Source organism: Mus musculus, chromosome 11 (assembly GCF_000001635.26).
Source record: "Mus musculus strain C57BL/6J chromosome 11, GRCm38.p6 C57BL/6J".
In the NCBI taxonomy this organism is placed as follows: domain Eukaryota; kingdom Metazoa; phylum Chordata; class Mammalia; order Rodentia; family Muridae; genus Mus; species Mus musculus.
In genome coordinates this window covers 85,078,685-85,103,637 of record NC_000077.6, presented here as the reverse complement: position 1 = coordinate 85,103,637, position 24,953 = coordinate 85,078,685, and the positions used below count along the sequence as shown (strand labels likewise).

Sequence of the window (24,953 nt, the reverse complement as noted above, 5' to 3'; positions counted from 1 at the left end):
TTTAAAATTCTGCAGGAGTTTCCTCTTAAAAGATTTCATCTTCCTTACAGTTATTTTTCTTGCTAAGTAGGTAAGCAACCAAGTCCTGGTTTAGATGTGTTTTATTCTTGAAGGTTGAATGGAAATCCTCTACAGCCACACTTTTGCTTTTTGGTGCGTTTGCGTCTGATAAATAACTATATGAACTGTATATATGATTGCCTCCTTATTTTAAATATCATCTGTGACATTTAATTTTTATGTTGTATGTTTTACAAATTTTTTATTGAGTAAAGTTGAGTCCGTAAATCTTATAAATGAAATAAGAGCTTATTAGAACTTACTTAAATTCTTATTTAAATTGTAAAATGCTTAAGTAAAAATAAACTATGCTGTCGGGTGGTGGTGGCACATGCCTTTATTCCCAGCATTAAGGCAGGCAGATCTCTGTAAGTTTGAGGCCAGCCTGGTCTACAGAGTTAGTTCCAGGACAGCCAGGGCTATCTAAAGAAACCCTGTCTAGAAAAACAAACAAACAAACAAGATGGTAAGTTTGTAAACATTCTCTTTTTAAAAATAATAATATCTTGTAGTTATGGACATAGATGCATTGTTATTCTAAGTATGACTGAGAATAAAATTTATAAGACAGTAAAAGTTATAATAGGAATTTTAAGCTTGATATGACATGGAACCTTAAATTTCTGCTTTTTTAAAGCTTGTTTTTAGCAGTTTTTTAGATTATTTTATTTTATGTATATGAACATTTTGCCTGAATACACACACACACACACACACACACACACACACACACACACACACACACACTATATGTATGCCTAGTGCCTATGGAGGCCAGAAGATGTTGGATTTCCTGGAACTGGAGTTCCAGATGGTTGTGAGCCACCATGTTGTTGCTGGGTACTGAATTTAGTTCTTCTGCAAGAGAAGCAGGTGTTCTTAACCACTAAGCTGTTCTTTCAGCCCCTCTGCTTTTAAATTTTTTAAAATAAACTTTATTTTTAAAAATCGTAAATAAATAAAATCTGCTTTTAATTAAATAATACTTGTATTTCTAAACTATGTTCTATACTTCTGTCATTTATATAATAAATATTGTATCTGATATTTTGTTTTTAAAGATTTTTATTTATTTTTTGTACATGAGTACACTGTTGCTGTCTTCAGACACACCAGAAGAGGGCATTGGATCCCGTTACATATGGTTGTGAGCTACCATGTAGGTGCTGGGAATTGAACTCAGGATCTCTAAAAGAGCAGTTAATACTCTTAACTTCTGAGCCATCTCTCCAGCTCTAGGTTTTTGTTTGTTTGTTTTAATGTTTGTTTTTTGGTTGAGGATATATGTTATTTTACATCTCTATAAAATTTTGTTTATTGTTTGTATCTCTTTACATTGTTTATTGGGATCTGTTTTAGTATGGGCTTCTATAACCCATATCCTTGCTTCCTCTTTATAAGTTTGTCTTGAATACTAGTATAGTACAAAAATGTTGACAAGTAATTTAATACTACAGGATGACCTGCCAATTAAAAAAAGTGGCATAGCCAGGTATGGTGGTACATGCCTTTAATCCTAGTACTTGAGAGGCAGAGGCAAGTGAATCTTTTGACAAGGATAGCCAGTCCTACACAGTGAGACCTTGTTTCAAAAAATAAACAAAATAATGAAGGGACTTAAAGTTCATAATAATGAATAGAAAATGTTTCCAAATTCAAAGATTGTTCAGCTGTTTTTCTCTCTGCTCTTTTGCTTAAACAGAACTGTCTCATGGTGCTGGGAGACATTAGGTCACATTATTTGATCTCTTTGGATTGTGTATAAACATCTATCTGTACATATACATGTGTACCCAAAAGCAGATTCGCATCCATTTTTAAATTGGCTTGTCTTTATTGGAATGCAAGACTAAATATAGGCCCTTTTATAAGATACATTACTTGCAAACATTTTCCCCATTCTTTAGGTAGTTTCTCATTCTCTCCATGGTGCTTTTTGAATCACAAAACTTAAAATTGGTGAAGTCCATTTTTCACTTGTACTGTTTCTTTTTTTGTTTAAGAAACCATTGCTTTATGCTGGGCAGTGGTGGCGCGTGCCGTTAATCCCAGCACTTGGGAGGCAGAGGCAGAGGCAGGTGAATCTCTGAGTTCGAGGCCAGCCTGGTCTACAGAGTGAGTTCCAGGACAGCCATGGCTGTATAGAGAAACCCTGTCTTGAAAAACCCAAAAAAAAAAAAAAAAAAAAAAAAAAAAAAAAGTGAAAGGAAGAAAGAAAAAGAAACCATTGTTTTACCTATACAAAGATCTACTCCTGTATTCCCTAAGCATTTTTACCTAAGCTTACAAAGATCTACTGTATTCCCTAAGCATTTTATAGTGTTATCTTTTATCATTTTCTCCCTGTCCCCACACAATCTTGGTAACTGAAATTTTGTATGTTTTAAAATCAGAAGGGAAGCATCATTATTTCAACTCTATTCTTGGTTTTGACTATTCTGGATCCCTTGCATCTCCATAAGAATTTTAGGATCAATTCACAGTTTCTGCAAAAGGAAAAAAAAAAAGGATACTGACTTAATAGGAATTATATTGAATCTGTAGATTCATTTGGAAGAATTATCATTTAAACAATTATGTATTTTGGATCCAGTAAATTAGAAAGACTCTTCAATGGCATTTTATAATTTTCAGTATATAACAAATACCTATCAACCAAATAGCTCATGATGTTTATATGATTGAATATTTGTAAAAAATTTTATCTTCTGAACTTTAAAGAATTTGTATGTATGTATTTGTTTGTATATGTGCAGGTACACCTGTGCAGGTGCCTGCAGAAGTTAAGAGGGTGTTGTTGGCTCCCCCAGAGCTGGGCTTACAGGTATTTGTGAACTACCTGATGTGGATGGTGGGAACTGAACTGTAGTCCTCTGAAAAAGCAACAAGTGTGCTTAACTACTGAGCCATCTATCCAGCCCCTGAAGGAATTTTTTAAATCTATTTTTTTACTGTAGGGTATGTGTGTTATAGAGATCATAGCATAGTTTTTGGTCATTGGTTTATTTTCCATGTTATTCCCAGAAAATAAATTCAGTTTGTAACTCCTGGCAGTAGGTGCCTTCATCTGCTGAACCTTCCATTTTAATATTATTTTGTAGTTGGCAGTACTGAAAGGATTAATAGTGGCAAAATTATTTGCTTAAATTATTTTATGAGTGGATAGAAAACTTCTATTTCTGCTCTGAATAGTAATTTCAAATTTGAAAACTTTTATTTAAGAATACCTTAATTTTCCTCCTTTTCCTCTTGTCTTTTATCTTTTATTCTCTTTCCCATGTAGCTGTCTGGAACTTGCTGAGTAGCTCAGACTGTTCTTGAACTCACTCTGCCTGCTTCAGTCTCCCCAGTGCTGGGGATCATAACTGTCAGTCACCATGCCCAGGTAATAACAGTGCTTTAAACAGCTAAATGTCACTTAGGCCTGTAGCTATTAGGCCTTCTCACTTTAAAGAGGTAGGATGTTGGATGTTACGATACCTTAAGTTCATCTTATAAAATAGTACATCTGTTGTATATTCTGTAGTCATAGTTTACTTATTTTACTCTGTGTTAACTATTTTCCGTAGCCATAGACTGCCCCCTATGTTCTGAAAACAGGTGACTAAACATCAACAAAGCCTGATGTGGTAGTGTTCACCTTTGTCTTAGTTAAGGTCACTACTGCTATGAAGAAACCCCATGAGCAAAAGCAAGTTGGGGAAGAAAAGATTCCTTTGGTTTCCACATTGTAATTCATCACTGAAGTTAGCCAGAACAGGAACTGAAGCAGGGCAGGAACCTGGAGAAAGGAGCTGATGCAGAGCTGATGATGGAGGGGAACTGTTTACTGGCTTACCATCATGGCTTGCTTAGCCTGCTTTATTATAGAACCCAGGGCCACCAGCCCAGGGATGGCACCATCAACCATGGCTAGACCCTCCTCTATTGGTCACTAATTAAGAAAATTCCCCATTGGTTTACCTGAAATCCAAGATCTTATGGATACATTTTCCTAGTTGAGATTCCTTCCTTTCAGAATAACTCTAGCTTATGTCAAATTGACATAAAATTAGCCAGTACAACCTTTAATCCCAGCACTTAGGAGCCAGAGACAGGCAGATTTCTGTAACTTTGACACTGACCACATAGTAAGCTATGGCCTACCTTGTCGTTCCCCCACCTCCACTCCCACTCCAAAATTATAGGGACGAAGTTAGCTCAGTGGTTAAGAGCACTGGATGCCTTTCCAGGAAATCCAGGTTTGATTCCCAGCACCAATGTGAGGGTACACAAGTGTCTATAACTCAGGAATGCCCTTTCCTTGGATCCCTGAGATGGACACCTTAATGCACATAATATATGGAGACAGAATACCCATATACATGACAGTAAATAATTTTTTAAAAAGTTTTGGCGAAGTTGAAGCACAGTTTTTTTTCCTACTTAGTATTAGTAGAGCTATGAAAATAGTCATCCGATTAAAGTAACATGGTGTTAATAATTAATAGAATTAGCTGTTCAAGTCATGGTTACCCTTAAAAGAGGAGCATCCTCCCCAACCCAGGTTTTAAATTAGATGATTAGTAATACTAAATTACTAGACTAAAGTTTAGGGGATAGATGTTATATTTATATTATAAAATTTCCATATGACCCCTTTATATCTTCTCTATGATGTGACATTTATCTCCCAGCTTATTTTAAGAGTATTTGCCTCAATTTCTTTGGCTGTTTTTAATGATAGACTTTTTAAAGTTCTTATCTAGTAACTATAGTACTTGTGTCATCAGTTTGTTAGTACCTGTTATTATTTCCTAATTGGGTATAAATTTTCTTGGTTCTTTTATGTTGAGGAATTTTTAATTCCAGTCTAGACATTTGGAATGTTCAGAGACTCTAGTTCTCAGAGATGTTAACATGTTTTATCAAAGTATGATGACAGTGGACTCAGGCTATAACTTTGTACTTGTCATTATTGGTTGTTTTATAATGACAGTTACCTTTCAAAGCCTGTGTATCCCCATTTGTATTTATCACACAACGGCTTATCTTAGACTCAGTTTTATTTAGTTCAGACTGGTTTGCCTTTTAGGGTTTAGGCAAACCCAGTAGTTACAAAATAATCTTCTGGAGCTCTTTCAGAGAGATGGAGACTTCTCTAGCTTGCTTGCTTGTCACACACTTGAGGTTACCTTGTCTGTATTCATGGAGGAGATATAGGAGGAAAGAAGACAGAGAGGAAGTGAGGAAACAATGGAAATTCACCTTATTCTCTTGGAACTATAACATCATCTGTGTTTAGAGACTGTGGTAGACTAAACAATGTCTCCCAAAGATTTCCAGGTCCTAGTGCCTGGAAGTTGCATATAACACGTGTCTGGAATTCCAGGGGATCTTTCATGTTTGAGAATTTGAAGTTTACTTCTTCTTATTCTATGTGAAACTTTTTTTTTTTAAGATTTATTTATTTATTTATATATTACATGTAAGTACACTGTAGCTGTCTTCAGACCCTCCAGAAGAGGGAGTCAGATCTCATTATGGATGGTTGTGAGCCACCATGTGGTTGCTGGGATTTGAACTTCGGACCTTCGGGAAGAGCAGTCCGGTGCTCTTATCCACTGAGCCATCTCACCAGCCCAGTTTTTTAGAATTAGAGAAACCCTTTTTAGCACTAGCAGGAGATTCTTGTAGCCATGTAGTCTTGGTCATTTGCTTAAATGTCAGTTTGAGATATTCATCATATTACTTGGAAAATTTACTGTGTGGGTAAATTATTTTAATGCTAATACTGAAGATAATTATTTACTATCTCTTGTGATGGGTGAAACATTATAGTTGCCCTTGTGATTGAATCAAATAAAACTCTTCTCTTAATAACAGTGTTATATACTGTCATAAAATTTATTAAGTCTTGATTTTTCCTCTTTCTTATAATTACTTAATAGTTGAATAATACAATATAGATCGGTACAAGATACTAAAGATTCTAGGCTAGGCTATGAGCTGGTGTGGCCTTAGAAAGAACGTGGCTTGATCTTGCCTGACTGTTACTTTGGAAGGACAGGTCAAGGTAATAACTATAGCACACTGTAGTTTGCTTAATAATTGTTTAAACAGGACAGTTTTGGGTTTTTTTGTTTGTTTGTTTGTTTTGGGTTTTTGTTTTTACCATATTTTGACTCTTGTTTACTACACATTTTACATTTAAGAAAACAAGAACACTGAGGGGGAGTAACTTAGTAATTAGAGCAGCTTGCCTAACAGAGCTTTCTTTGTTCTCTTTCTAACACTGAGAGAGAAGCTAGGGGGAACAACATGCTACTAGTTCAAGAATTTTTATGTTCCAAGGGCTTGCAAAAAAGTAGGGAAGCAGCCCAGTTTACCTTCAGAACTGGGAGGATTATCAGTGAGATGAGGAAGATAGTGTGAACCTGTGGGGGTTATTTTGGTGCTGCTGGTGGTGGTGGTGGTGGTGGTGGTGGTAGTAGTTGTGGTTGGCTAGCTTTTAGTTGTTTGAAACAGGGCCTCAAGTTTACTATATAGCAAGACGTGACCTTGAACTACTACTGATCCTCTACTTTCTGAATGCTGGGATACAGGCACGCACTACCATGACAGATTTTCAGAAGTCTTTTTTATTTATGTACTTTTTTTTTTTTTTAATGTATGAGTGCTCTGTCCCCATGCCTGATTCAGGTTGATTATAGCATTCCTATACTTACCCTCAGACTTAATTAGTTTATACTGTAGTGTCAGGAGTCATCTAGGAAAGGCTAAAGGCATGAAAGTAAGTTCTGAAGATGGCCCATCACTTTGCATGACTGTAGTGGGTAAGCTCTGAATTGTAGGGCCTTCAGAGATTTTTATCCCAGGATTGCTTCTTGCTGCTGATAAGCCTTTCCTGCCACTATTACATAGTCTAATGATTCCTGGGCATCAGCCCACCCTATTGGGCAGATTTTCTACAGATCAACAAAGATGTTCTCTTATGTTATGTAGACAAATTGATGGTTCCAAAATTCCTAATAATGATTCTATAGAATTCCTAAATTTATACAAGTAATTTTGAGGCCTCTATAGTATGAAAGCTGCAATTAGAGCTCTGCAAACCTTCATGTGTCATGGCTAATTGCACTCGGATAAGAAAGCAGGCTTGGAACAATTTACAGTCAGGGAAAACATTCTTTCTAGGTTAGCTATGAGATCACTGTCTGGTAACTGAAGGTCATAAACTGGGAATGGACAATTTATTGTAGGTGCAAGGACAGAAAATAAAATTCTGATTGGTATGTGTATGTATGTGTATGTATGTATGTGTATATATATATATATATATATATATATCTTCCAAACTAATGAAACACAAGGAAGTTAGTCTGCCTCTTTGCAAAACATAATAATTCTTAGAATATAAGAATTATTGTTTTAAACTTTTAATGAATTTATGGAGTTAATAATAGATAATGAATATTTAGTCAGGTACTAATTTTAATGGAAACATACATAAACATTTCTGCTGTAACTCCTTATTGATTTATGACTTGAATTAGTATCCTTAACTTGCTATGAACTTACAGAATGTAAAGCTGCTTGGAAAACTATGTGATCAGTTATCCTGAGACAGCATAAGAGCTAACTAAGAATAAGAGCTAAGAAGAATGACAATAATGGAAAAGTGTTTCTTTCTCTCAGCAATAAAGGTTGGAGCTTATTTTTTTTTTCTTTTGCTCCATTCAGAATGAGTGAGTTTTTCTTTCTGTGTGTGTGACTTTCTTTTCCTTTTTCTCTGACTCACAAAAAAACTAATGAGACTTTTAACCTTTAGCTAATCAGTTAGGGGCTCCCAATAAAAGAACAAAGAGACTGAATAAGCTAATTCCTTTTCTTTTCTTTTTTCTTATTAGTACAGTATTTATTTGTCTTCTCTCTGTTAAACCCTGAGCCAAGCACTTTCCCCAGACTTTTTGGGAAAGGAACATACAGGGCAGACAAGACGCAAAAGAACCATGGGAGGTGGAAGTGGAGATAGCTGCTTCACGTGGTGAAGAGGATGAGAAAGGCCACCTTTAGGCAAAAGAGCCCCATGGACTCTGAGGAGGGCAAAGCCCAGAATACATACAAGAAGGGTTGCTTCAGAGAAGGGTTCCTTGCATAGTCAATGATGAGACTGCCAAAACAGTCCCAGTCGCTGCACCAGAGCCGCCACCCCAACTATCACAGCCCCAGCTCCAATGAACTTGGCAGCTGTGTTGATGTCCCTGAAATGGTGCTGGTTTGGGAGCTGCAGCTAGGGATTAGTGAGGTCAGAGGCCGCCAGACCTCCAAGCTCCTGAGTCTTTCATCTGTTGTCATCTGTGGTCAAGTTAGTCCACTGCAGACAGCAACAACTCAGCAGCTGAGAGGTGCTCCCGATCTGGGGGCGGGCAGAGAGGAATTTGGAGCAGGCATACATTTTCAGGGAGAAGGGGAGAGCTGCTCCCAGGGTAGAGAAGACAGCTAATTCCTTTTCTTAATCCCCTGCTGCTGAACAGCAGGAGTTATCAAAAACCGGCAGCTTCTTGCCTTAGAATAGCAAAGAGGTAAAGAAAGGTAAATATTGCCGGGCCTTTAATCCCAGCATTTGGGAAGCAGAGGCAGGAGGATTTCTGAGTTTGAGGCCAGCCTGGTCTACAGAGTTGAGTTCCAGGACAGCCAGGGCTACACAGAGAAACCCTGTCTCACCCCCCCCCCCCCAACAAAGAAAGATAAATATTACCAAAAATAAACAACTTTTATTTTCGTAAAATTAAGTTTTGTCCTTGAAAATGGCTGGTGTACCCATGCATTTCCTCAGTCCTGGCGCTGGACTGGTTCCTGGCAATATAGGTGAAAATACACACAAACATTTGTAGTAGTATGTGTTTAAATCATCTTATAATTATTATTGTTAATTACTCAATATTTTGTCACATTATAATTCAAGTAGAGTTTTGGGGCTAGCCAGGGGAAATCTAATTATAAATGACTAAAAAAAGTTTCCTGTATTTTAGTCATTTTAATAAATGACTGGTTAGTATGGGTGTACATTGGGAATGATTTGTTTATTTCAGATAACTAGAAAGATTTGTGAATTACTTGGGTTAAAGCTTAGTTTTGCTCTTCACTCAGTCTGAATTATCTAGGTAATTTCAATATAAATTATCTAGAGTCCATAGGTTTGGACAGGATAAAACTCACATACAGTCACTTCTCTTTATAGGGAACTACTGAATTTCAAGACGTCAGAGAAATATACCATGCAGAGTGTTCTGTTTCTGTATTTGAAAACTAAGAAAATGTATTTTTCTTTCCAAACCAAAGTATAAATTTTTGATTATTCTTTGATTGACATTTATAGAATGATGTTATTTAATAAATGTAGAAATTATTCTCCTGTCCCATTTTAAATTCCTCAGAGTAATACTCATATGACCGTTTTTTTTTTTTTCTGACTGCATACTTCTTTCTTGAAATATAACTATCAAGATTAGACACACTGGAGAAATGGCTCAGTGGTTAAGAGTGCTTTTGCTCTTCCAGAAGCCCTGAGTTCACTTCCCAACATCCACATCACAGCTGCCTTCATCTCCAGCTCTAGGGGATCCAACTCCCATTATGGCTTCTATGGGCACCCATACACACATGGCATGCGCATGCACACACAGACACAGACACATAGACAAATCTTTTTTTAAAAAAATCAGACACTATAAAATTTTTTTTGAGTTTAATAAGTATTGGCATAAATTTTTTGCAACCTTTTAAAAGATTTATTTATTATATGGAAGTACACTGTAGCTGTTTTCAGACACCCCAGAAGAGGGCATCCATTACAGATGGTTGTGAGCCACCATGTTGTTGTGGGATTTGAACTCAGGACCTCCAGAACAGCAGTCAGTGCCCTTAACTGCTGAGCCAACTCTCCAGCCTGCAACCTACTTTTAATAAGGGTTTAACCTATCATCTAGCCACCACCCAGCAGAAGTAATAGACAAATTATTAGGATATAAGTGAAGTGGACACATAGTTCAGCAATAGTTCTTTGGCAGCAGTTCACTCTCATAGCAAACACCAAATACAATTCTGCAGCTGCTGAATCCAGTCCTCTAGGCAGGCAGACACCAGCCATGAACTGGCAACTACAGTATAGTCCTTAAGAAGCTGCCAGACTAGCCAATTGGCCTGAGGCAAGGCCACAGAAGCAAGCTGCAGGCTGCTGCAGGAACTTTGAGAGCAGTTCTTGAGCAAGTTTCTTTGATGTAGTATTATCACAAGTTGAGCTCAACAATGCTATGTAAGGCAAGCCAATACATGCATGTCTTTGGGGAAGAATAGCGAGGTGGAACAAACCAAACCAAAACTCAGTGCTTGTTTCCCACTGTCTGTGGGGTCATATTTGTACTCCTTCATCCCAGGTCTTTTCGCATGTTTGCTATATCAGAACATAAACATTCTTTTTACCTGTGTCTGCTTTAGGAAAACATTCTTTCACCTGTTTGCTTTAGCAAGATATCCTTTCACCTGTGTGCCCCAGCAAACCATCATTTGACATAGCTTTCGAAAGAAACTGGAAGTTTCCACTTCAAGTCTTTTTGTTTTCCACTTATTTATCCACTTACCTACATCCCAGTTGAAGCCCTCCTCCCTCCTCACCTCCCAGTGCCTCCCTAACAAATTCCATCCATTTCTCAGAGAAGAGGAAGCCCCCCATCGGTACCCTAGGACATCAAGTTGCAGCAGGACTAAGTACATCTTCTCCCACTGAGGCCTGATCAGGCAGTCTAGATAGGAGAAAGAGATCCAATGGAAGGAAGTTAACAGAATTAGAGCCAAGCCCCTGCTCTAATTGTTAGGGGACCCACATGAAGCCCAAGCTGCTTATCTGCAACAAATGTGTAGGGGGCCTAGGTCTAGCACCAGCATGCTCTTTGGTTGGTGGTTCAGTTTCTCTGAGCCCCATGGGCCCAGGTTAGGTGACTCTGTAGGTCTTCTTGTGACGTCCTCAGCCCCTCCAGTTCCCGAAATCCATTCCATCCTCAATTCTCTCACAAAACTCCCTGAGCTCCACCTGATTTTTGGCTATAAGTCTTTGCATGTGTTTCCATCCGCTGCTGGATGTAACCTCACAGGAGATAGTTATGTTAGGCTCCTGTCTGCAAGCATAGGAGATTAATATTAATAGTTTCAGGGGTTGGCTCCCTCCCATGGGGGGGATCTCAAGTTGGGCCAGTCATTGGTTAGCCATTCCCTCAATCTCTGCTCCATCTTTATCCTGCACATCTTCTAGGCAGGACAGATTTGGGTCTTAGGTTTGTGAGTGGATTGATGTACCCTTGACTAGAAGTCCTGCCTGGTTACAGAGGTGGCCACTTTAGTTTTCGTATCCCCAACTGCTAGGAGTCTCAGCTAGGTCAACCCCATAGACTCCCTGAAGCTCCCCAATCCCAGGCCTCCAGCTAGTCCCATAGATGCCCCCCACCAATTTCTTTTCTCTCTCCCAGCCCTTTCCCACCTTCCCTTTCTTTCATCACACCTGATTCCCATTCCTGGTTTCCCAACCCCAATCCCTAGTTCTCTCACGCCATCTACCTCTGATGTCTATTTTATTTCCCCTTTTAATTAAGATTCATGCATCCTCCCCTGGGCCTAGCTTATTACTTAGTTTCTTTGAGTCTGTGGATTGTAGCATGGTTATCCTATACTTTATGGATAATGTCTATTTATAAGTGAGCATCTTTCTGGATCTGGGTTGCCTCACTCAGGATGATATTTTCTAGTTCCATCCATTTGCCTGCAAATTCATTATTTCATTTTTTTAAATAGCCAAGTAATATTCAGTTGTATAGATTACCACATTTTCTTTATCTATTCTTAAGTTGAGGGGACATCTAGGTTGTTTCTAGTTTCTGGCTGTTATGAATAAAGTTGCTATGAACATAGTTGAGCAAGTGTCCTTGTGGTATAGGGGGACCATGTTCTGGGTATATGCCCAGGAGTGGTATAGCTGGGTCTTGGGATAGAACTATTCACAATGTTCTAAGAAACTGCCAAATTGATTTCCAAAGTGGTTGTACTAGTTTGAGCTCCCACCAGCAATGGAGGAGTGTTCTCTTTGCTCCACATCCTCCTCAGCATATGCTGTCTCTTGAGTTTTATACCTCAGCCATTCTGATGTATATAAGATAGAATCTCAGAGTTGTTTTTGTTTGTATTTCCCTACAATAAGGACTAAGGACATTGAAGGGTTCTCTGCCATTAGAGATTCCTCTGTTGAGAATTATGTGAGTCCATTGAGTTGAGATTGAGTCCATTGATGTTGAGAGATATTAATGACCAGCAATTGTTAGTTCTTGTTATTTTAGTGTTGGTAGTGGGAGAGAGAGAGAGAGAGGGAAAGGGGGAGGGGAGAGGGAGAAGGAGAGGGAGATGGAGATGGAGACGGAGACGGAGACGGAATGTCCATCCCCTTTCCTTCCTTTAGTTTGCTGGTGTCAGGTTATTTACTTTGTTTTATTTAGTGTAGACAGCCTACTTGGGTAGTAGTTTTCCTTATAGTGTCTTCTGTAGGACTGGATTTGTAGATAGATACTGTTTAAATTTTGTTTTGTCATCCAATATCTTGTTTTCTCCATCTATGGTGATTGAAAGTTTTGCTGGGTATAGTAGTCTGGCCTGACATCTGTGGTCTCTTAGAGTCTGCAAGACCCAGGCCCTCTGGCTTTTAGAGTCTTTGTTGAGAAGTCAGGCGCAATTCTGATAGGTCTGCCTAAATATGTTACTAGGCCCTTTTCCCTTAGAATTTTTAAATTTTCTTTCTGTCATACAATGTTTTGATGATTATATAGTGGGAGGATTTTCTTCTCTGGTCTAATCTGTTTGGTGTTCTATAAGCTTCTTTTTATGTATATAGGCATCTCTTAAGGTTGGGGAAATTTTCATGTATGATTTTATTGTAAATACTTTCTGGGCCTTGTAGCTGGGGATCTTCTCTTCCTATTATTTTTAGGTTTGGTCTTTTCATAGTGTCCTAGATTTCTTGGATGTTTTGTGTCATGAACTTTTTAGATTCAGCATTTTCTTTGACTAATGTAATGATTTCTTCTCTCGGATCTTCTATGCCTGAGATTCTTCCATCTTCTGTATTCAGTTGGTGATGCTTGCACCTGTAGTTCCTGTTCTCGTCCCTAGGTTGTCCATGTCCAGGATTCCCTCAGTTTATGTTTTCTTTATTGCTTCTATTTCCATTTTCAGTCCTTGGACAGTTTATTCATTTCCTTCACCTATTTGTGTTTTTCTGCATTTCTTTATTTTATTTTATTTTATTTTATTTTTTATTTATTTATTTATTTATTTTGGTTTTTCGAGACAGGGTTTCTCTGTATAGTCCTGGCTGTCCTGGAACTCACTTTGTAGACCAGGCTGGCCTCGAACTCAGAAATCTGCCTGCCTCTGCCTCCCGAGTGCTGGGATTAAAGGCGTGCGCCACCACACCCGGCATTGCATTTCTTTTTAAAAAAGATTTATTTATTTTATGTATATGAGTGTTCTATCTAAATGTAGACCTGCATGCTAGACAGGGGCATCAGATCACATTATAGATGGTTGTGAGCCACCATGTGGTTGCTGGGGATTGAAGTCAGGACTCTGGAAGAGCAGACAGTGCTCTTAACCACTGAGCCATCTCTCTAGCCCCTTCCTGTGTTTCTTTACAAGATTTATTTCCTCTTTAAAGGCCTCTGTCATCTTTATAAGATTGAATGTAAGGTGGTCATTTTCTTGTGCTTCAGCTGTGTTAGGATATCCAGGGCTTGCTGTAGCAGTATAGCTGGTCTCTGGTGGTGCCATATTGCCCTGGCTCTTGTTGATTGTATTCTTAACTGTCCTTTAGCCATCTGGTTGTCTCTGGTGATGGCTGGATGTTCCTGATGCCAGCAAGACTCCTCAGGGAGGCAGGTAGAACCTGGATCTCAGGAAACAGGACAGTGCTCACATTTGCTGGCTGTACCCCAGGTGGACCCAGCGGGTAGAGGATTGGCTGGTTAGGGGTCTAAGGTGGATGCTCCTAGAGCCCCCACAGGCCTCCTTGGAGAAGCAGGACGCTCCTGGGGTTCCACAAAGCTCCTCTGGATGGCAGGGAAACTATGGACCAGAAAATGGAAGTCTAGGGACAGCACGAAAGTCAATTCTGCTGGCGGTGCCCCATGTAGACATGACTGGCTGGGGATTGGTGGAGGAAGAGGTGTAAGCTGGATGTCATCACAGGCTTCCTCTGGTAAGCAGGGAAAGCCATGGGCCAAAAGATGGAGGTCAGGGTAAACCTCTGCTGACTGTACCCCAGGTAGATCCAACTGGGCAAGGGTTCTAAGCTGGATGTTCCTTGTCCTTCGTGCCCCCCCCCCCATCCTGTCCCTTCCTCCTTCCCCCAGCTCCAGGCCTCCTAGGGGGAAGCAGGGACAGCCTTGCGCTTCAGACAATGGAGGTCTGGGGATAGCATGCAACTTACCTCTCCTGGCGGACCCTACTCGTGTTTAATCAGTCTTATAGCAGTGACTTCTAGTACAATCAATAATTGAGCTAGAAAATGTGATGTCACTTCAATGATAAGAAATCTGGATTCCTTCCTGAAGGTATTTATTATGATTAAGAGTATTTAGGAGTTCAAAATAAAGATAATGTTTTCTCCATTTCATTTTTTATTGAAAATAGATTTTTTTTTTGTACAATATATTCTGATCATAGTTTTCCCTCCTCATCTCCTTCCAGATCCTCTACACCTTTCCACTCTTCAAATTCTATGCCTGCTTATCCGTATTAGGAGAACAAACAGGCAGCTGAGTGGTGGTGGCACACATTTCATTAATCTCAGCATTTGAGAGGCAGAGGCAGGCAGATCTCTGAATTCAAGGCCATCTTGGTCAACACAGTGAGTTCTAGGACAGCCAAGGCTACACAGAGAAACTGTCTCAAAAAACAAAACCCATAAGAACATAAAATCTACAACTAGTTTACGAGCAAAGGACCAGTAAAGAGGGAGGGAGGGAGGGAGGGAGAATACCCAAACAAAACATTATGAGACAAACAGTCCAAAAAAACCTCTAAAAGTACCTTTGAGTTCACATTGTGTTGGTTGTCTACTAAAGGGCATAGGGCCTGCTCTTATAAAAGTATTGTTTGTATACCTGGTGAGACTCTCTTGAAGAAACTAATTTTTCCTTTGCGAGCAGTTGCTAACTTGCAAACTCTCGTAGCTTCTTGTTTGGGAATGGAAGCTTGTATCTGCTTCCCCATCTCAGTGCTGGGACCCCCATCTGGTTTTGGATCTGTGCAGGTCATATGCATAGTCTTTGAGTTTCTATGCACATGTCTGGGGTGTGGGGCATCCTATGGGTACCTTTTGGCTAATTGCCAAAGTCTGAGTTCATATGTACATCAATTTTGTTTTCTCTGCAAGATACTGTTTTCTTTTTATCATCCATCTCCTCTGTCTATTACAATCTTTCCAGCCTCCCTTTTTTGCAGACTTCTTTGAGCCCTGAAAGTTTTGATAATGACATCCCATTTAGGACTGAGTCTTACAAGATCTCTCAATCTCTGCACATTGTCCAACTGTGAGTTTCTGTATTAGTTTCCATATATTGCAGCAGGAAGCTTCTCTGATGATGGCTCAGTGAGACCATGATCTATGTATATAGCAGAATGTCATTAGGTGTCATTGTTATGTACCTTTAGTACAGAAATAGTATCTGATTTTCCCCTAGGTCCACAGCCTATCTAGTTTCAGATTACTGCCACCTGAGCAGTATCAGACATTGTTTCCATCTGTAGTGGCTCTTAGATCCAATCAGACAGTGGTTGGTTACTCCCACAATGTCTGGGCCAGTATTATACCAATAGTCACTTGTACATGGAGGATTTGTTGCACAGTTGGTATTACCTTTCTGCTCTGGAGAACTCTTGCCAGTAGGGGTAAAGACTCTAGTTAGGTACCATCTCAACTTGTTAATGTTCAGTGAAATATGTAAGTGTCATCTAATAGGGCCTTAACATCAATTTGTGTAGAGTAGCCAATAATAGCCTTGGCAGTAACCACCACCACCCAAAACAGAGAGCAGCCTTTCTGCATTCGTGCTATTGTCAATATAACTCTGAGCTGTCCTGAAAAACAAAACTCTAACCAAATGGTCAAGACTCTGATTTTTATGTTAAACCTCAATATTTTAATTCTGTTTATATAAGTTCATAATCAGAATTTTTTATTTGAAGGTAATATTATAAAATTCTTTGGAATTTGAGGTTAATATCCAAGAACTATATTGTTTTCTTTCCTAATTGAACTGACTATGATGCTTTTATTGCTTTTTATGAATCCATAGGTAAGACATAATTTTTGATAAAATATTTCTTCTTTAAATTGTACAAGGACAAGAGAGATGGTACGAAAGCTTGATGTGCAAGCACAAGGACCAGAGTTCAAACCCAGTGCCATGGTTTTTTATTTTGTTTTTTTTTTTTTTGGGGGGGGGTATTTTTCCCCTTTTAAAAAAAAAAAAAAAAAGCTGGGCAGTGGTGGCACACGCCTTTAATCTCAGCATTTGGGGGATTTCTGAGTTCCAGGACAGTCAGGGCTACACAGAGAAACCCTGTCTTGTAAAACAAACAAACAAAAAAACCCAAAACAACAACAAAGGCAGATATGGCAGCATGTGAGCCTTCAGGGAGGAGAGAAGGTGATGTCTGGCCATCAACCCAGCTCCAGGTTCAGTGAGAGACCCTTCTTCAGGGAAAAAGGGTAGCAGAACACGCCACCTAATGTCTCTCTTTAGTCTTTTTATACATTTACACATACTTACAGCAAGCACACACAAAAAAATCAAAATTATGAAAGTTTTAAAATCTTGTCTTTGTTTTTAACTTTTTTTTTTCTTTCAGAAATAGAGTTTCTCTTTGTATCCCTTGCTGTTCTGGAACTCACTCCATAGACCAGGCTGGCCTCAAACTCAGGGATCTACCTGCCTCTGCTGCCTGAGTGCTAGGAGTAAGGATGTGTGAAACCACTGCCCAGCTAATTTTTTTACTGTTCTTACTGTACTCTAGTTGTGTGTGTGTGTGTGTGTGTTCTAAGATAAGGTCTCTCTACATAGATCTGACTGGCTAAGTACTCAGGCCAAGATCTGGTCACCCTTGAACTCACAGAGATCCTTAGCATTATCAAATACAACAGAGCTTTAAAAATGAGTAATTTCTACCATGTTCCCATAAGTTTTAAAGAAATCCTTAAGTTTTGGTTTGTTTATCTCATGAGGCAGGTTGCCAATGAAGGATCAGTTACAGTTCTTCAAGGTCCAATATCCCCGTTCTCATGGATTGTTCTGGTCCCCTTGGAGATGACTATTTGTTTATATACTGTTTGATGTCTCTGAGGCCTCTGCAGTGGAATCTGAGTTTTATGTTTAGGTTTTGTGCTGCTCTAAAAAGCACAGGGTGGGATCCCTTTCACTGGAGAGAAGGCTCTGAATGGTCACAGGGCCCAAGACATCCTCATGTACTGCCTGAGCCATCTTTCTTAGTGTTGGGGAATAACTGGTAGGGAATACTTTTTTTTTCCCTAATGATCAGTGTGTATGTGTGTGTGTGGTTTATTTTTGTTTTTGAGCTAGGGTTTCTCTGTGTAGCACTAGCTGTCCTGGTACTCTCTCTTTAGACCAGGCTGGCCTCAAACTCAAAGATCCCCCTGCTTTTGCCACCAAAGTGCTGGGATTAAAGGCATGTGCCACCACTACCACCCTGTTGACTGTTAGGTTTTTCTCTTTTATTACTTTTTTTCTTTCTTTTTTTTTTTTTTTCTTCCAAGACAGGGTTTCTCTGTGTAGCCCTGGCTGTCCTGGAACTCACTTTGTAGACCAGGCTGGCCTCAAATTCAGAAATCCACCTGCCTCTGCCTCCCGAGTGCTGGGATTAAAGGCGTGCGCCACCACGCCCGGCCACTACTTTTTTTTGAGATTATAATATAACACATAGTTTTCCATCCTTTCCTCCCTCCAAATCCACAGTGTTACCTGCTAGCTTTCAATTTTTTTAAAAGATTTATTTATTTATTTATTTATTTATTTAATGTAAGTACACTGTAGCTGTCTTCAGACACCCCAGAAGAGGGCATCGGATCTCATTACGTTGTGAGCCATCATGTGGTTGCTGGGATTTGAACTCACCACCTTCAGAAGAGCAGTCGGCGATCTTAACCGCTGAGCCATCTCTCCAGCCCTAGCTTTCAATTTTTATCTAACCCCTTATGGATACAAACAGTTCTTTTCATAACATTTTTGCATTTGTCACAAATTCCTACCCATTCAGCAGAGGACTTCGTGACCATTGCTCTAGTTAATTCAACCTGAGTGAGGGAGAAACTTTGTGTATGAAGGATGGCAGGAACCCTTCACACAAAACAGCTCTGTCAACTTGAAGCTCAGTATTGGTTAGATATTTCCTGAAAAATTATCTCTTCATTAAGAAATTTAGATTTGCCTGATAGATTATTTTTCTACCACCACTGGTGAAATGAGCCAATCCAAGCCAGATTAGATTATATTAAAGGCAGGTCTATTGGGAAGCTGCATTTAGGCTGTCAAGTTCACTGGTCCCAAGAACTGAGGGGAGTCGGGGGATGGAGAAAGAAAGAGAGAAGAGGCATGTTCACAGAGAAGGGAAGAGAGAGGGAGAGGGGGGAGGGAGCGTGTGAGAGTGCAAAATGTCTGGATTATATAGGGAAGAACCTCTGGGGGAAGGGCAGCCCAGCCGCTGGGCTGGAAAGTTCAGATGGGGGGCAGTGTATGCTAGGTAGAGACTGAGGGATGCTGGGAGAACCTGGAGGCCAGGTCTGCTTTGGTGTGTAAAATATGCACCTCAGTTCCTTGTCCCCAAAATATTGCCAAATTTGCTGTGAGAAATTGAATTTTAATAGATTAATATTTTCAAAAGATTGTCTAGAAAAAGGTTTTGTAGATGTTCACTAAAAACTCAAATGGAAAAGCATTCTCTTGAAAATTACATAAAGTTTTAAAAACATTAACTTGATGCCATTGACTATTTACTTTTCCTTCAATGTTAGGGATTGAGCCAGTGCCTTGCACATGTCAGTCTGGTGCTTTATCAGTTAAGATATATATACACGCACGCACGCACGCACGCATGCATGCATGCACACATATACCAAGGCCTGGTGACTTTTAGTCAGGTGCTTTAAAAGATATTTTAAAGTTTAGTCAGAAAACAATATTTTCTGAAGCAAATGTCATGAATTTATACCAAGCAGTTGAGATTATAAGCCCACACCACCATGCCAAGTCTTACTCCTTCTTTTTGGTTTTGAGACAGCCTTGTTCTCTCCCCTGTTAAGTTATTAGCAGATCAGCCTCTTACTGGCCAACCAGGTAAGAATTGGGAAGCAATGTTTACACTACATTGAGACAGGTGATTCTCAAAATAAAGATTGCAGTCAGATATGGGGGCACAGAAATCAGCATTTGAATAACTATACAGGGCACAGATACATCATTGTCTCACTAAAATTAATCAGTATTGTCTGGAGGTGGAGACAAGGTAGTTTAGTTAAGGATAATGACACCTCATATTCTTGGTAACTGAAACATCTCTAAGGCTGGCTTTCTCTTGTTATTTCTTCAGGTGATTTACTGTTCTTTTGGTGGAACATCCAAAGGGCTGCATTTCAATAACTTAATAGTTGGACTCGTCCTCCTTACAAGAGGCAAAGATGAAGAGAAAGCAAAATGTAAGTTCTTTTATCTTACATGATAATAGTATCACGTGTGTAGAATAATCAACCTCAAAATATGGAAATTCTAATGGCTTTTTCTCCAAAGATACAAAGTGACCAGTAAACACTTGACATTATATGCTAGTCACCAAAGTGAACTAAAACTATTGATACCATATCATATTTTTAATTAAATGTAATAACTGTACTAACAAATATTTATAAAAATTCTAGCCCTTGATCTATGCTGTTGAAAGTGTAAAATGACAGTGCAACCACTTTAGTTTTTTGTATTTGTTTTTTTTTTTTTTTTTTTTTTTATTCACGTACTTATCCGTTCTGGGAATTAAACTCAGGGCCTATCTGGATTGATAAATGTCGGTTTTTGCACAATAAACCTTACTGTAGAAGGAAAGGAAGCAAAGTACTGATCCATGGTCAAACATAGAGAAGCCGTAAAAATACTTTACTTGAGGGACTGGAGAGTTGGTTCAGCAGTTAAGAGCATGTATATCTAGCTCTTCCAGAGGACCTGAGTTTAATTTCCAACACCCATGTCATGAGGCTTACAGCCTATAGTTCCAGGGGATCTAACATTCTCTTCTATCCTCTGTAGGTACCTGCCTTCCCATATGCACATATACACATAAATAAAAACAAATATTTTTAAAACATATGTGTATATATTACTGAATAATGGGTGCTATTTAGAGTGGTCCACACATTATGATTATAGTTATGTGATGTTTTTAGAATAAGCAAACCAAAAGAGGCAGAATATAGTAGATGAGACTGTCATATTTGGTGGACAGGGAAATGGAGAATGAATAGCTCCTGGTGGGTATGAGAGTTTGGGTTTATGTTTTGCTTTCCCCTTTCTGTGGTACTGGAGATTGACAGTGCTTTGCCACTCAGCTGTATTGTTAGTAGATTTGAAATTTATTTTTAGGTTGATGAAAATGGTCTGAAATTAGTGGTAATTGTTGTACAGCCATGTACTTATACTAAAAATTACTAAACTGTACTAAGATAAATGTTTTTAAAAGATTAATTTTTCAGAATGTGGCCTATATCACTAAGGCTGTTAACTTAAAAAAAAATCTGGCTATGTTTGGTGGTACATACCTTTAATTCCAGCAGTGGGAGGCAGAAGCAGAGGCAGGTGGATATCTATGAGTCTGAAGCCAGCCTGGTCTATATCATGAGTTCCAGGACAGCCAGGACTACATAGTGAGGTTTTGTCTCAGAAAACTTAAAACACAACAAAATGAAACCCCGGAAACAAACAAAAAGAAAAAAATAAAGAAAGGAAAGAAAAATATTTGGGTTTTTCTGTTTTGTTTTGTTTTGTTGTTGTTGTTGTTGTTGTTGTTTTTTTTTTTTTTTTTTCACAAGACAGGGTTTCTCTATGGAGCCCTGGCTGTCCTGGAACTCACTTTGTAGACCAGGCTGGCCTCGAACTCAGAAATCTGCCTGCCTCTGCCTCCCGAGAGCTGGGATTAAAGGCCACTACGCCCAGCAAGAAAAATATTTGAAGACTTAAACTTAATAGTCTGTTTTTTCATTACTTTATAAAATCAAAAGTTAATTTAATTCTGTAAATTAGCTATGGTCAGAAAGTGTAGGTCCTCCTTTCTGTAAGTTTTATTATATAGCCTAGATTGGCCTAGAATATCATGTATCAGCCTTCTGTCTTTCCAGGCTAATTTAAAATATAGAGAGCTAACCACATATGGTGACACATGCTGTCATTGCAGCACTGGGGAAGCAGATGCAGGAGAATGGCTGAGCAGAGGCCAGTCTGGGCTTTATAGTGAGACCTAATTTAAAACAACAACACACAGAACACAGTAAAAATAAAACAAATGTTAAGATGGAATTGTTTAGAAGTAGAGTTTCTGACACACATCTTTTTCTAGATTTTGACAAATCTAGACTGATTACATTTATTTATATGCTCATCACATTTTGTAAGAGATCCTGGTGGGGAGGGTGTGTGTGTGTGTGTGTGTGTGTGTGTGTGTGTGTGTGTGCGCGCGCGCAAATCTTTTATCCCAGCAGTCTGGAGGCAGAGACGGGGAGATCTCTTGAGATGGAGGCTAGAAGCCAGCCTGGTCTATAGAGTGAGTTCCAGGACAGCCAGGGCTACACAGAGAAACCCTGTCTTGAAAAAACTAAAAAGGGGAGGGGCGAAAGAGGGAGAGATCCAGATCACATTTCTCCTGTTCTTTGCTAATACTTGGTATTAACCTCATGTATGAAAAATACCATACAATTATTTTGAAGATAAACAGACAGGCATGGAACACACACTTGTAATCACAGCTCTCAGGAGACTGAGGCACGAGTTTTGTGAATTTTAAGACCAGATTGGGTTATATAGTTTTAGCCCAACCAAGACTGCAGAGCAAGACCATCTCAGGAGGAGGAAGAGGTCATTGAAGATGACAACAACAATAACAAAGTGTACTCAGGATGTGCAATGAATTGTGCCTTTCTCTTTTTAACTGAACTGTACTTAATGTGAAGATTAATTTATTTTTCTCTTTCTCAGATATTTTTAGTCTTTTTTCAAGTGAATCCGGGAGCTATGTTGTACGGGAAGAAATGGAGAGAATGCTCCATGTGGTGGATGGTAAAGTCCCAGATACACTCAGGAAGTGTTTCTCAGAGGTACACTTGAAGATTTATATTTTGTTTCTTTGTGTCGATGAAGTGTTAACACTTTGTGATAAATGTTGCTATATGGATGCTTATATACAGAGTGTTATTGGTATTTTTTTATTTAATGATTGTTTTAAGTCTTTATGTGATGTGTTCAATAAAGAATACTTGTATTATCTAATAGGCCTATAGGAAAATAAACTAGAATAAGGGAACTGGGTATTGATGGGGAGAAGTCAGTTGAGTATTGCTTTTTAAGATAATTGGGAAAATCTGTCAGATAAAGTGAAATTCAAGAGTTCATGCTTCCTATTACGCCTATGTTTATGGATTAGAAAAATTCTTGATTCTAGGACCAAAGAGACGGCTCAGTGGCTAAGAGTTCATGTTACTCTTCCAGAGGACCCTAGTTTGATTTTCAGCACCCAACTGAAGTGGTTCACAACTTCACAGGTGCAGTCAATCTGGTAATTGCACTCTTTGGGGCATCTGCCTCATATGCACATACTCATACATGTGCATAATTTAATAAAAATAAAACTTAGAAAAAAGAGAGAAAATCCTCAGTTCAACTATAAAGACTATTACTTGTTTATACTTATAATGCTACACTCTCCCACTCAGGTACACTGATACCATTGCAGACTCAGGCCCCTGCAGAGATAATAGGTGTAACACCACATTAGATCTATTTAGTGTTCCCATGTGTTAGGTGCTAGAGGATAGACTTCCTATATTTTTGGCTCTGTTATACTTACTTGAATTTGCTGTAATAGTGTTTTAGCATAAATTGGGCTATACATTGTTTCTTTCTGGTAACAAAAAGTTAATGGTCAGGAAAAAAGTCTTTGCAAATCAAAGTAATGGATTTTTCACAAAGATAGCAAGCACATTAACAATATTCTTTTTTTTTCAGAGAAAATATAATGTTTCACATTTAAGTAAGGCTTATTTAGACATTCCTGTTTTGCTGAAGGGAACTATAAGTGTTTGGCTACCTGTTCCTTAAAATTATTGGTAATAGCATATGTATTAGGTAGTGATTAGTGCTATAAGGAAGCTAAATAGAATGAGAGATAGGTGCTGAGTCATCTCTCAACCACCCTTATAGTGACAATATTGGAGTTTCGATTTCTTTGAAAAATACAAAAATGTTTTGGGAGTATGTTTTCATTTTATCTCAGATATGGTGGTGCGGGGCTGCTTTACACGGTCCACAGCAGCTGACTATGATTTGTTCCACATTCTAGTAGAGGTGTGGTTTGCCCCCTGCAGATAGTTTCTGGGATTATGTGATGTTTGGAATTCTGGGGATTTTTCAGAGGGTATATAAATGCTAGGCCCCAAGCAGCATTGTGGGTTGTTGGTTATTGTTGGTTGCTGTTTGTTAATAGTCATCATAAAAAAGAAACAAGAAAAAGAAATCAGAGATCCTGACAGCAAAGGTCAAATTTGCCCCAAGGAGCTCAACACCCCCAATCATCAGAAAGTAGTCTAATGATAGCGTTGCCCCCTTTCTGAACCCTGACTTTATTTGGGATCTCTTTCCTTTCCTTTCTATCCTTCTTTCTCTTCTATCTAGTGATGGGGGGCGTGTAAAATGGGTGAAGTGAGAGGGGGGTAAAATAAAGGGTGGGCAAAAGAACCTACAAGGTTGCCAAAGGCCAGCTACACATCCCCTTTTGAATTTTTACAAACGTTTCATTATATAGTCATGATTGATTACATGACCATTGGTGATGAATGTAGCCTTCAGCCTCCTTTCTTCTCCAGTGTTTGGCAGAGGAGCTTAAAATTAATTGTCACTATCAGTTACTAATACTGTAATCAACATTAGTGAAGTTACCCAGGCTGTGAGTTGTCACACAGACATTTTATAGAGCTCAAGAATTTTAAGGTGTATGTCAGGGAAAAAGGGGGAAAGCCAAGTATAGAATTAATAAAATCACATCTGTCTTTTTAAAAAGCTTATTGTAATAAATGATGCCAATACTATTTAGACTTATCCCAGTATCTTAAGAGTTAACTGTGTAAACGTGTACAAATCTGTGGACTTAATACTTCTTTATTTTTAAACAAACTTGGATAGAGTAAGAATATGATAGAATCCTTAATCTACAACATGTTTATAGTGTCCTCTTGGGCCCCTGTCTCAAATATGAGACAAGGCTCTCAGTATTGACTCCATAGTTTGCATTGCATTGATGCTAAGTGTTCTCAAACTAGTAGGCTAAGCATATGATTGTACTTAGTAGGATCCTACTGAACAATATAGACATTGTTTTATGTCTTTTAACATTTCTGTTAGGGTTGGACTTGTTAGGCCCCTGAATGTCAGTCTTTGTTACATTTGCAATGAGGTTTTTTTTTTCTTTTTCTCAGAGAAATATCCAGTCTTTATTAAACTTAGGAGCTATTGTCCAAGCAGAGGACTTGATTAGAGAGCAATGTCAGC

General features: G+C 38.8%; 1 protein-coding gene and 1 pseudogene across 5 annotated transcripts in view; one reads left to right on the top strand and one right to left on the bottom strand.

Annotated features, from left to right (window-relative positions):
- Usp32 (ubiquitin specific peptidase 32) overlaps positions 1 to 24,953 on the top strand; it is a 155,845-nt gene that overhangs the window by 36,644 nt on the left and 94,248 nt on the right. For all 5 annotated transcript variants that reach the window (XM_030245970.1, XM_030245969.1, XM_011248990.1 and 2 more), the window contains exons 3-4: positions 19,744 to 19,849; positions 22,389 to 22,507. In XM_030245970.1, the coding sequence (XP_030101830.1) occupies positions 19,744 to 19,849; positions 22,389 to 22,507 (225 nt within the window). The remainder of the gene's footprint in view (positions 1 to 19,743; positions 19,850 to 22,388; positions 22,508 to 24,953) is intronic.
- Positions 6,356 to 8,620, bottom strand: Gm51870 (annotated as a pseudogene).